Source organism: Dendrobates tinctorius, unplaced genomic scaffold (genome assembly GCF_039654945.1).
Source record: "Dendrobates tinctorius isolate UK_male_01 unplaced genomic scaffold, ASM3965494v1 ptg000013l, whole genome shotgun sequence".
NCBI lineage: Eukaryota > Metazoa > Chordata > Amphibia > Anura > Dendrobatidae > Dendrobates > Dendrobates tinctorius.
In genome coordinates, this window is record NW_027361681.1 from 4,292,416 (window position 1) to 4,306,224 (window position 13,809).

The following is a 13,809-nucleotide window of genomic DNA, read 5'->3' on the forward strand; positions in this document are numbered from 1 at the left end:
CCTGTGTTACGCATTTGGCTCTGCTACGTAAGAGGAAAACACGACCCAATATTGTATTTTGTTGTTTTTTTTCAGCTCGGGCAGATCTTTCTGTCTTCTGTACTTTCATCAACATTTCAGCTGCTATTTGATGCTATTGCTGCGAGCGACTGGCAACCTTATATTTCTGCGGCCCGCATAGCTCATTACATGTGTCTGGGTATAGGGCTACCAATGTGACAGACGCACCAGTGGGATGGTATTGAAATGACTGGTTTTGTGCCGTGTGGAGAGCTATAATCAACATAATGCTACACTGCAAATCATAGTCGTTCCTGCAGAAGAGGGAGATTATCAATTTCTTTCCAATGTGGTGTGTGATGAGCACCTTCAGCTCTGCCATGACTTGGCCTCTGTCTTATAGCAGCCAATACAGTGCAGTTTGACAATATAAATTGACTTATTCCTTAAAAAAATCTACCCAGGTCAAATTTCTAGATTGAAACTACCTGTGGCGTGCGACTGATCATAAATTCTCATCTACTTTACTGCTACTGTAAAACCATTTTATCCAGAAATGTTGCAGCCTTCCTGGCTCATATGGACACAACCATGTAATAGAGAGTTGTAAAGAATGATATTGTTAAATAAGTAAAATGCAGACCAGGGCCACTCAAAAAAAAAAAAAACAAAAAAAACCACAATTTCTTCTTAGAATTGTCCCTCTACCTTGTCTTCACACTTTAATCTGCGCTATGATGATATTGTGTTTCGTTACGACATATACTTGCGCCTCTGTCTGTCACATTGATACAGTTTTCTACGTTATCATGGTTCCTCCTTATGTGATACAATATATTCCTGGAAACATGTTGTGGATGTTCTTTTGAATTTCTTTATAAGTACTGGAAAACTAAATTTTCATGTGACATAACATTTTCCATTTTTCTGCTTGAGTCACATGAGCGTTAAAGGTTCTGTCACAAACTTCTCCGTATTTGGCCTTTTTCCTGAATGACTCCTATTAAATGTGGCATTGTGGTGCTTTCTGACGTTGGTTGGGGCCCAAGAACGTTATCAGTATTCACCTTTTGTTAAGTTCATTTTAAGGATTTTCTCATTTTGTGCATTTGGTAATTTTTTGCTAACAACCATGTATGTCGGGTATCTTCAGCTCACATGGTCTGACCTTTCATAATCACTGTGTAGATGATGATTATGTGCTAACCTAAGCTGGGGATGAGTGATACACATGATAATTTGCTACAATTAGATAGGTTCTGTCTTCGGTTATGCCATTTTCCCCTTTCTGACATCTCCACAGAAAACTTGTGTTGGACAAGTATTCATGGAACTGCAGGCGTTTTTTTCCCGACATTTTTATGGTGCAATGTAAAGGTGTCAGGATAAAATAGAGGAAAGCTTACCGTACCCTAAAATTTCTGTAGAATGCCAACTGCTGGCAGAGATCTCACAGGAGATGAACCGCTGGCTGAGAAGTCCGGTGTAAACATGGGCACATAATTTCTGTTCTGTCTCTAACATCATGGCCTCTATCTGTATATAATATACGATAGTCCTCTCTCTGTATGTAATGTTGTGTTATATTTCTATATGTGTATAAAGTAGTGTTGCCTCTTTATCTGTACTGCTATAAATCTTTTAACTCATATACCACCCTGACACTACCTGTCCTCTGCACAGTGCTGCATCGCCTAATATAGCCTTCTCATCTATCTACAACTCTACCTGTCCTCTCCACAGTGCTGCACCTCTGTACATCTCATCACCTGTCTACAACCCTACGTTTCCTCTCCACAGCGCTGCACCGACTTACATCTCCTCATCTGTCTACCACCCAATCTGTCCACTCCACAGTTGTTCACCTTTGTACATATCATCATCTGTCTACTACCCTACCTTTCCTCTCCACAGTGCTGCACCTCCGTACATCTCATCTCCTTTCTACCACCCTACCTGTCCGCTCCACAGTGCTGCACCTCCGTACATCTCATCTGTCTACCACCCTGCTTTTCCTCTCCACAGTGCTGCACCGCCTTACATCTCCTCCTCATCTGTCTACCACCCAATCTGTCCACTCCACAGTTGTTCACCTTTGTACATATCATCATCTGTCTACTACCCTACCTTTCCTCTCCACAGTGCTGCACCTCCGTACGTCTCATCTACTTTCTACCACCCTACCTGTCCGCTCCACAGTGCTGCACCTCCGTACATCTCATCATCTGTCTACCACCCTACATTTCCTCTCCACAGTGCTGCACCGCCTTACATCTCCTCCTCATCTGTCTACCAACCTACCGGTAAGCTTCACATTGCTGCACTTCTGTACATCTCATCACCTGTCTACTATCCTACCTTTCCTCTCCACAGTGTTACACCACCTTACATCTCCTCCTCATCTGTCTACCACCCTACCTTTCCTATCCACAGTGCTGCACCGCCTTACATCTTCTCCTCATCTGTCTACCAACCTACCTGTTTGCTCCACAGTGCTGCACCCCCATACATATGATCATCTGTCTACTACTGTACTTTTGCTCAACACAGTGCTGCACCTCCTTAAATCTCCTTTTCGTCTGTCTACTAACCTACCTTTCCTCGCCACAGTGCTGCACCTTGCTGCATAACTTGCTTTCTGTTGACACAATACAAATGAGATGTTTTCTCCCCTTCCATTTTTAAAGCATTGCCCTTTTCATCCTTGGTAACCCAGGGGTTAACCTCTTCTGACAGCAGTGAAGCATTGACTGCCGCTCCTTTCCCGAATTCCTCCTTCATTATCCCGCTTATGATATGAATCATGTAACAGATCCCCAATCTAAACTGAAATTGCCTCAAATAATTACAGCTCCTTGCTGAATAATTACATTAAAACAACACATGCCTTCAGCGATATCCCACTGGAGCCTCCCACATGTACATCGCTGGGACGTTCTCCATGTCTGCGCCAGGCAGCAGTGCTTATTATTTCCTAAATATACCCGCAGTCTGAACCCCAGTGTGCACCCCTCCATTCTGCCCCATCCTAATTTTCTTGTCTGGTATATTTTACATGTTTTAGGATTGAGGAGACTCTGCCCATGTGGTGCTGGGTATAGCTGACTGCAATCAGAAGAATAATGTATCTATAGTCCTCAGTGCTGCGGCCTAAAATCTAGACTGGTGGATGGAAAGAAACTTTTTAAAAGCGTTTGTTGAGCCTAATGGGGCAAGTAGCACACATATCTGGACCGTCAGACCTCCAGTCATCTAATATATATGACTTGATCAGCTGACATTAAGCGGGTTGCTTACCACTCTTTGTTTAAAAAAACATCTTTACATGGTCTAATATTTAAAAATAAAGCTTGTGTCCGGGGGGCGTGGCTATGTAGAGGTGAGAGGACGCGTCTGAGGAGAGCTCCTGCCATCCTGATTATATTTGGCCAGCGGACCCTTACCTCGGCGGCGCGGTCGCTGCTTTTTTAGACCCCCCCTGGACTCTGTGGCACTCCTGGCCCCCCGTGGGAGAGTGGGGCTGGAATCCTGAGTGCGGTCGGGCTGTGACGTGGCGGGATGGCTTCTACATTATTTTGATCAAAATTATGTTAACTAAATACCCTTATTATTACTATTACTACCTTCATGCAATTTTTGCAATATATTTTTTTACTTTTTTATTCCAGGATATTTGTTTTGTGTTTTGCTTTTGGTTTTCTCTGTGTAAAGGTCATGTGTTCATATGCAATTACATTTTGCATGCACATTAATTTACTTTTTCTGCTCAGACCCAGTTTCCCATTTGTTTCATTGTGCATTCTGTGCATATAAGGGTGTGACCGCCCTGTTTCTGAGTTGGAAAATCCATCCTGTCTGGCCTATACTATTACTGGTGGTTCAGTCCCTCTGTCCTTGTTCACATTTACGTCACTTGACAAGTGGAAAGGTTTTAAATACAAGAGTTAGGACTGTCCCACAAGGGTTGCCGTGACGTGGCGGGATGGCTTCTACATTATTTTGATCAAAATTATGTTAACTAAATACCCTTATTATTACTATTACTACCTTCATGCAATTTTTGCAATATATTTTTTTACTTTTTTATTCCAGGATATTTGTTTTGTGTTTTGCTTTTGGTTTTCTCTGTGAGGAGAGGCTGGCAGCTCCTGCACGGGGCGGCAGCCATCTTGGAGGCGCACGCTCTGTCTGTGAGAGCCGCGGCGCCGGTTCCCATCCCTGTAGCGCTGGAGTGGACGGTGAGCAGACATCCTGAATATTACTGAGGGGCAAGCGGTGAGTGCCCTGAAAGATTGGGCCCCGCGTCCCCCTCTTTGCAGCATCACCTGGCCTGCCAGCGTCATTACTGTAGGGACTTGGATCCCTCCCTCTCTGGCTGCTGTCCCTGTGGGGTGCTGGAGATCTCTCCCTGGGCTATAAGGGCCCTTGTCTGCCGCTTGGTGCTGGACATTGCTTCCCTGTGTGACATTGGGGGTCTGTGCTGCTCCTGAAACCCTGCAGCCACCATCTGATCATTTTATCCCACTTGTAACCTCGATTCAGGGGACTCCGGAGTGCGCTGTCCCTGATATCCGGCTGTGCCCCATTGCTATTAAAATGAGTCGTTCCAAGGGGTCTGGAACAGCGGCTGAAAGGCTGAAGGAATATGCCAGAGTAGACCATGCTGAAGGCTCAAAATCTCTTAAAAATAATCCTTCACAGTTTCAGCGTAAGAACCGCCCCTCTGAGGGTGGGGAGGACAGTGAGCAAGAAGAATTAACCCTTAAGCAGGCGTCAGCCTGCATGAGCTGTTCAATCTCCTTAACCAGGATGTCTGTCTGGGAAGATAGCGGACGTGCACACCGAGGTGGGACGCCTCTGATAAGACATGCAAGTCATGAAGGGTCGCATTGCGGAGGTGGAGACGCGGGTATCCCAGGTAGAAGATACCATTACACCTATGGAAGCCAAACTAACGAAGGTGGCAGGCTCTATGAACGCGTGGAGGCAAAAAGCAGATCACCTGGAGAATAGGATGCGTCGGAATAACATTCGAATTTTCGGTCTACCGGAGCGCTCAGAAGGACAATACCCGGAGCAATTCCTAGAAGATTGGCTTAAAACCACTTTGGGAGATGAATTCTCCCCAATCTTTGCGGTGGAAAGGGCTCACAGGGTCCCTACTAGGCCTCTACCTCCTGGTGCCCCACCGAGATCTTTTCTGGCTCGTCTCCTCATCTGCAGGGATAGAGACGTGGCTCTGCGTCTGGCAAAACAAGAGTCCTATCAAATTCAACAATGCCACGATTTCGATTTTCCCAGACTTCTCTATGGAACTCCAGAAACAACGGGCACAGTTTACGGAGGTCAAAAGACATCTACGGGAGAGGAATGTTATGTATTCGATGATTTGCCTGGCTCCAGGTGGTCCACGGGGGTTCTACTTTTATTTTTTACAGAACCAGCGGAGGCGGCGGAGTGGCTGCGGTCTCACAAGGGATCTGCTGCACAGGAATCCTAGCGTATCTATGTCTAGTTGGTATTTTTCTATTAATCGACTGGTTGGAGCTCTACTCGAAAGCATCCAAGTTACCAACAATACCGGACACTGGGCTCAGTGATGGTATCCCCTTGTTTGCTTTGTGATGGGAGTACAGGACTCTGCTCCCGCGTTGTTAGTTGTTTTTTCACTTTGTTTTTTTATTTTTCCGCTGTGGTTTTTTTTGTATTTTTTAGGTAGTAATCGCAGTCGACAACAATCTCAGTCTCTAGGTGATGTCTCTAAATTCTGCCTGGGTAACATTATACATTATATTCAGCGGAGTAAAACATGGTCGGAGTTGATATGTATGACATGGAATGTGAGGGGTATAAAAACTCCTCGAAAAAAGATCAAGGTTTTCTGACAGATCAGACATTATCGCCCTCACATCGTGGCCTTGGTGGAGACACACCTGACTAGGGATACAGCGCGGTGCGTACATAAACCTTGGGTACAATGGTCTGCCCATACATTCCACACCAGCTACTCAAGAGGGGTCTCACTGTTGGTACATAAAGATGTTAGATGGGAAGCGAGGGAGACTCGGAGGGACCCTGAGTGTCGTTTTATTTTTGTCCATGCTTTGATAATCACCAAGAAATATGTGGTCTTATGTATTTATAATCCTCCCCTGGCCCACATATCCATTCTTCAGAAGGCAATGAGCTTTGCCCTTAATTACCCAGACGCTGATGTTATTTGTATGGGAGACTTTAACATGGTTATTAACAACTGTCTTGATAAATTGAGGTTGGATGATGGAGCGACTGGGGAGTCCTCTCCACCGACTACAACCCCATTGTCACTATTCATGGGGGGTGGCGGGTGGTTGGATTTGTGGAGGGTGCGTCTTGCTGAGTTAAGGGAATATACCTGCCACTCATCCACTAAACGCTCACTATTACACATAGACTACATATTTGGTTCTAGCGGTCTGGCAATGTGGGTGACTGATATAGAACATGGAAGCAGGAGGATCTCAGACCATAGTCCGGTTGTCCTTAAACTCAAATATGGGCATGTAAACAATGGGATAGCTTGGAAGTTGAATCCTTTCTGGCTAAAATTGATGGGACCCCCAGACAGAACGATTGGTCCGTTGCATTGTTTCATCGCGTCCCACCCGGAACCTCAAGATATTAATTTAGTTTGGGATACCCTTAAGGCATATCTGAGGGGCTATTTGTCCTCCACAATCGCTTATATTAAGCCGGTAACCTCGGAGATGGATGTTGAGGTGGAGCAACGACTGAAAGATTCAGAGGCCACATATATATCTAACCAAACCAGTGGGAACAGGAGTGAGTGGTTGGCTGCCCAGAGGTTATATACTCAACATGTGGACACTAAATCTAAATGTAAACTATTCTTTACCCGTCAATCCTATTTCGAATTGGGGAACCAGACGGGCAAATTCTTGGCCTATCTGGTGCGTCAACATAACACCTCCAACACGATATTAAAGATTTGTAGGGCGGATGGTATATTGGTGTCCTCGACCGAGGAGATTCTTGGCTGTTTTCAGGATTACAACAGGTCACTATATGAATCTAAAAGTGACTCTGACACTTTGGGGTGCCTAGACTATTTATCAGATCTATCATTTCCTACATTAGATCCTGAGCAGCGGGCCCTTATGGATGCTGTGTTCACTGCAGAGGAGAGAGAAAATGCCATGACAGACATGGCTTCTGGGAAGGCCCCTGGACCTGATGGGTTCCCTATTGAATTATATCGGAAGTACCGGGATATATTGACGCCACTTTTGGTGAAGGTATTTCGGGGAATTTGGGAAGGGAATTCTATGCCTGAGTCCTTTTACGAGGCTAACATCATAGTGCTGAGGAAGGAGTGGAAGGACCCTTTAGAATATGGATCCTATCGTCCCATTTCGTTAGTGAATGTGGACTATAAAATTTTCACCAAGATTCTAGCTACTAGACTGAATTCAGTTATATTGAATCTTGTACATCTTGATCAAACGGGCATTATGCCTGGTAAGAGTACTTCCATTAACATCAGAAGAGTCCAGTCAATAGTCCAATATAGCTCCCTAGTGCCAGACAACAGATGGGCTTTGGCATCATTGGATGCTGCCAAGGCTTTCGACTCCCTTAAATGGCCTTTCCTCTCCGCATGTTTGCAAAGGTATGGCTTTGGCAATAAATTTATAACTTGGATCAAAGTACTATATATGAAACCCAAGGCCCGTATTATAATAAATAATTCAATATCTGAGTCTTTCGCATTGCATAGGGGAACCCGTCAGGGTTGCCCTCTTTCCCCGGCCCTCTTCGCCCTTGCGATAGAGGCACTAGCAATACGTATAAGGTCCTCCCCTAACATCCGAGGTATAGAGATAGCAGGTCGGGTGGATACCATAGGCCTATATGCCGTTGATATGGTGATATTCTTGAATGATGTGGAAGAAACTTTGCCACAGGTAATATCCCTTATAGATAGATTCAGTAAATATTCAGGTCTACATATAAATTGGGAGAAGTTTGCCCTGTTGCCCCTTTCCCATGCCCCAATGCCCCAGCTGGAGGCTCTCTCCTCGTTGTCTACTGTATCTACTTTTAAATATTTGGGCGTTCACATATCTAACAATAGTACGCTTGATCTACAACTTAATGTCCACCCATTGTTGGAACTAGTTAAAGTTAAATTTGTTAATCTCAATTCCCTGGTCACATCCTTTATATGGGGGAAAACTAGGCCCAAACTTAAACTGTCTACTTTACAAAGACCAAAGAAGGGAGGTGGGGCGACGTTGCCAGATTTTTTCCTTTATTACTTAGCTGGGCAGGCTAAAGCTTTAAGTAAATGGATGCCGGGTAATTGTCTCCCCAATTCTGAAAGTCACTTGCTCCACGCTGCACAAGCGGATTGCCCATTAAGTTTCCTGGAGTTGGAGAAAACTAATGTTCCACGTCTGTTACCCCTGCTCCGGCTGGCACGATTAATATGGAGACAAATCAAGAACGCAATTGGGTTTAAAGATTTTATAGATGAAATGCCCCTGTGGAATAATGGCTATTTTCCGGTGTTACTGAATCACCCATCTGCTGCTTTTTGGATTCAGTATGGCGTCTCTTCAATGGGAGACCTATATGACCAAGGGATCTTAAAATCTTTTGAGCAACTACAGGTCACACATGATATTCCGAGATCTCAATTTTTTTCGTTATTTGCAGTTGAGATCGGCTCTTCAATCACATATGAGGGGTAGGGGTGTGGACCGTACTATTTCATCTTTACCCCTGATAGGAATCCTTAATTCGCAGGGTCCCCAGGGTCTCATATCCTCTTTGTACACATACATGCTGTCAATAGGGGCAGAATCGGCCATAAGCTCTATTGAGAGGAAGTGGGAACGACTCATCCCTAATACGCAAAGAGAGGAGTGGGAGGAGATTCTAGAGTCTCCGATTGGAGTGTCACCATCTATAAACAGAATGATATAACTATATATAATAAATCAATCATATTTGACTCCGATGCAACTTTTTAGGATGGGTCGGCTTCAATCATCAGAATGTATGCGATGTCACTCGCCAAATGCTGATTTTATTCATATGGTGTGGCAATGTCCCACTATCCTACATTACTGGAAAGAGGTGACCACATTATTGACATCCCTGGTGCAGGCCCCTGTCCCTCTAGAGCCATTGGTCTGCTTGTTTGGAGTATGGGGGGAGGAGGCTTGGGATCGCTCTACTGGGGTCTTCCTGCGCGAGACGCTGTTTATGGCACGGAAGGTGCTGATATTGTGGTAGATGGGGGGGTTCATGTCCTTCCCTTAGATTCTGGATCGAGCTGGTGAATTCGATTGTTCCATATGAGCGCACGTTATACCAAAATAGGGGATGCCCGGGTAAATTTGAAAAGATTTGGGAGAGGTGGAACTCCTCTCATCTCACTTTACAAGGCTGAGACATCACACGTGACATGGTATGATATAGGAGACCAGGCTGCGGAAATAGTAGATACTAGTTGATGTAGCGGTAGTTGTAGTTTAGGAATTTTAGTTAGATTTTATTTCTGAGTGATATGACAAGGTTTGTGAAATTGGATTGATATCCATGCTGGAAAATGTATAACCAATTGTCCTTCATGTATGATTGGAAAGATATGTACATATTACCTTGTTTATCTATAAGAGTGTGCAATTTCTTTTCATTATATTTAACAATGGAGAGAAACATGTGTGCTATGTATAATGCTTGTTATCATAAGCCATTGTGTATGTTGTACATTCTTTGTGTCCTGAGGTTCAATAAACGAATTAAAAAAAAAAAAAAAAAAAGCTTGTGTCCATCGAGCCCATGCCACTTGTTTATTACTGCTGCCCAGGTTTCCCCGCTGGTGTTTGAGCCTCGTCTTCCAGCACCGACAGACATGAGATCTCTTCAGCCAATCAGTGACCTCACTGTTAACGAGTCATTGCATCCAAGGCTGTGGAGACGATAAGCCAAATCTCTGACTCCGACTCCTCAACTTTCTTGACGTCGACTACGACTCCACAAAAATGAACTCTGACTCCACAGCCCTGATTGCATCTATTGGCTACAGTGGTCACATGTCCAGAGTAAAATTAGCAGGCTGATCTGTTCTGGTCACTTGGACATGTAAGCACTGCAGCTGTCACATGCCCTGCTGGAAGAGGAAGACCGCCAGGTATCTGGGCTGCTGTACAAGAGGCGATGGATCGCTGGGTGAGTATGATGTAGTTTTTATTTTTAGACCATACTTACTGGAGATTTTTTCATTTTAAAGACCTCTAAAGTGGTGGACACCCTTTTAGTATGACTTCGACATGCCCAATATTTTTGTTCTCAAGGGATATAATCCACTACCAGAGGTGTTGCTTTCTCATTTAAGAGCACATGCATACTCAGTTGAACTGAGCATGTGTATGTATGGGAGCGTGTTGTTAGGAATAGCTCTCAGACAATAAAGCTGTGCATAAATATACATAACACTCCTTACACAAACAAAGGCTAATCTGTAGCCCGTGCTCTCGGTATCTTTGTCTGCAAAGCGGTTTGGTTCCATAATGATTTAGCATCTTGTAAGTGGAGTTAGGCCAGTTTCAGATCCAGGTCCTCATTTCATGTGAGTGATGCTATACACATGTGCACGCATACTACAGTGCCGGCAAAAAATACTTTACAAGTTTAACGAAACCACAAGATCTTAACATTCAACCTATCAGAGAAAAGCTATCAGTTTTCCAGAGCAGTGAGAGAATTGAAAGTTGAGCTTTGGTTGCTATGGGCAATTAATCCAGTTTTGCTATTAGACAGTTTGATGGTTTCCCTCATTATGTGCACGTCTAAGAAGTGAAATTATGAGGCTATGTGCACACGGTGCGGATCCGCAGCGTTTCAGGCTCTGCGGGTCCGCAGCAGATTTAGGTGCGTTGTACAGTACCATTGTTTTCAATGGTAAACTGGAAAACGCAGTGCACATGCTGCGGATTTTTCCTGCGGTTTACAATCTGCAGCATGTCAATTCCTTTGTCCAGAAACGCTGCAGTTTCACACCTCATCCATTATGAGGTGTAAAACCGCAGGGCAAAATCTGCGGTTTTTCACTACAAAATCCACAGAGCCAAAAAACTCCGTGTGCACATAGCCTGACGTGGATTTTACATGTAAAGTGTGTTGTTTTTTTTTGTTTGTTTTTCTGCCGCACAGTGTGTGGTTTTTTTTTTCCCCCTCTTTTAGTAATTGTTTCACTCTCCCCTCTCTCCTTCTCTTTAGGACCCATCACTGTTAGATGGTCGAGTAACCCTCCACCAAGTCAAGGGTGGCACAGTGCTGTCCCGACAAGGGGACCAGGTGAGTCGGGGCTCCCTGCTCATTATTCATACCCAAGTCTTATAACAAGCGCCGGAGTTCTTCTGCTGTTCCTGGTATTGCACATTGCTGATAATCTTACATAATGCATGTTAATGTCCCATTATCGCTTTATTGGGTGATGACTTATTTTTTGTATTTTTTTTTTTTTGCTTTCAATTACTTATCTGTGGTAAAAGCTGGAAATACATGTAAATAAGCATTATTTACCTATTCGTTCTCCTGCTCCACAACCGCTCTGCAGCGACGTCACATCATTCACTTGACTGCTTCAGCCAGTTACTGGCCAGCATCACATGAATACAGAGGGAAATAATTGGCTGCAGTGGACGTGAAGTCATCCCAGCAGGCAAACGGCAGTGATGGTGGATTGAACAAGTCCAGCAATATTTATTTTATTATTTTAAGACATTTGCCGCTTTTGCCCCTTCAGCAAAAATAAAAATTTAGTAAAATTCATTTAGAAAAATGTCTTTCTGGTTCTATACCAGAAGAAATGTCTGCACGGACCTCCTGTGGAGCCGCTTTTGAGCCCAGAGGTGGATTCTTGACTACCTCAGACTCCAATAGACAATGCAGCTAAACCAAAGAAACTGATCATAGCTATACATTAAGGGGTTGTCCGATACTAAGAAATGTTATTGAAAATGAAAACAAGGGGAAAGCCGGCACCATTCAACCTTTGTGTGTGAACTTGGCCTTAAACCGAATTTTGGACTGAACAATCAAGCCTGCATGTACAGGGAGCTCACAAAATAAGATGCAAACATGTATATAGAAAGAAAAAGTAGTGGCACTCACCAGTCCTTTAAAATCTAAATGTCTTTATTCAGAAAAACATGTTTAAAACTGGCTGCAGAGAGGGAAGGAACACGTGCGGGACGACGATCGTTTCGCGCTTTCCTGCGCTACCACAGGATTTTTCTGAATAAAATCATAGGATTTTATAGGACCGGTGAGTGCCACTACTTTTTCTTCCTATATACATAAAAAATGTTATCCCCAATTCTCCATCCTGGCAGGATAGGCATTTAGCGTGTACCCTTTTTTTCTGGTCACATAACCCCATACTCTTAGATGCGTTCCACTTCTGATGACATCATCTGTGACATCGCATTTATGGGACTATATGTACTGAACATGCACTGAAAGTCTATTCTAAAACATTAGCGCATGCTCAGTACAACTACAGCTGAGATCTGTCCCTAAATGTGATGTCAGCGATGATGTCATCAGTTCCTGTGACCAGGAACTATTTTTATTCAATAAATATAAATTGGGAAAATAGTATGGGATATTAGGGGAATTTTTTTTTTTTTTTTTACAGACAAACCCCTTAATGCAGCCAAGTAATTAGCTGCCAGCAATCAAGAAGATAACTTATCTTCATGATTAGATAACTTATCTAAGCTTTATCTATTATATGACCAAAGTTGGACATGCAGGAGGAAGATTACATTATTCCTTTGGGGCATAAGATTTCTTTTTATTTTTCCTATATTTTATACTACTGATTAGAGTTGAGCGACTTTGGTCGGATCAGGTTTCATGAAACAAAATTTGTTTCAGATGAAACTGGTCCGACTAGGGCAAAAAAAGTCGTAGTTTCGTCCGAAACCCGACCCCAATGCAAGTCAATAGGGAATAAAAGTCTGCATTGAGTGGATGAATGTCATAATATACTATGTCAACAGACTAATGAGTGCAGATCTGGAGTATAATACAGGATGTAACTCAGGATCAGTACAGGATCAGTAATGTAATGTATGTACACAGTGCCTGCACCAGCAGAATAGTGAGTGCAGCTCTGGGGTATAATACAGGATGTGACTCAGGATCAGTACAGAATCAGTAATGTATGTACACACTGACTGCACCAGCAGAATAGTGAGTGCAGCTCTGGGGTATTTATACAGAATGTAACTCAGGATCAGTACAGGATCAGTAATGTACTGTATGTACACAGTGACTGCACCAGCAGAACAGTGAGTACAGCTCTGGGGTATAATACAGGATGTAACTCTGGATCAGTACAGAATCAGTAATGTATGTACACAGTGACTGCACCAGCAGAATAGTGAGTGCAGCTCTGCGGTATAATGCTTACAGGATATAACTCAGGATCATGATAGGATAAGTAATGCAATATATGTACACAGTGACTCCACTAGCAGAACAGTGAGTACAGCTCTGGAGTGTAATATAAGATGTAACTGAGGTTCAGATAAATCATATAATGTGTTTTAGAGAGGTTTTTTTGCTGCAGGTAATAATGCATTTGTTAGGCTAATTTCACATTAGCGCATCGTGCACTATAGAAACGCATGCAAAAACGCATCATGCATTTTTGCACGTGTTTGCATTTTTATGTGCATTCGTTCTCTAGGTGTTAAAACCAGTGTCTATACATGTTTACGCCAAAAA

The 13,809-nt window shown here is 43.5% G+C and overlaps 1 protein-coding gene across 3 annotated transcripts in view; it reads left to right on the forward strand.

Moving 5' to 3' along the window:
- The window catches only part of PNPLA7 (patatin like domain 7, lysophospholipase), a 339,713-nt gene that overhangs the window by 234,253 nt on the left and 91,651 nt on the right, over nt 1-13,809 (forward strand). For all 3 annotated transcript variants that reach the window (XM_073558322.1, XM_073558321.1, XM_073558323.1), the window contains one exon: nt 11,290-11,367. In XM_073558322.1, the coding sequence (XP_073414423.1) occupies nt 11,290-11,367 (78 nt within the window). The remainder of the gene's footprint in view (nt 1-11,289; nt 11,368-13,809) is intronic.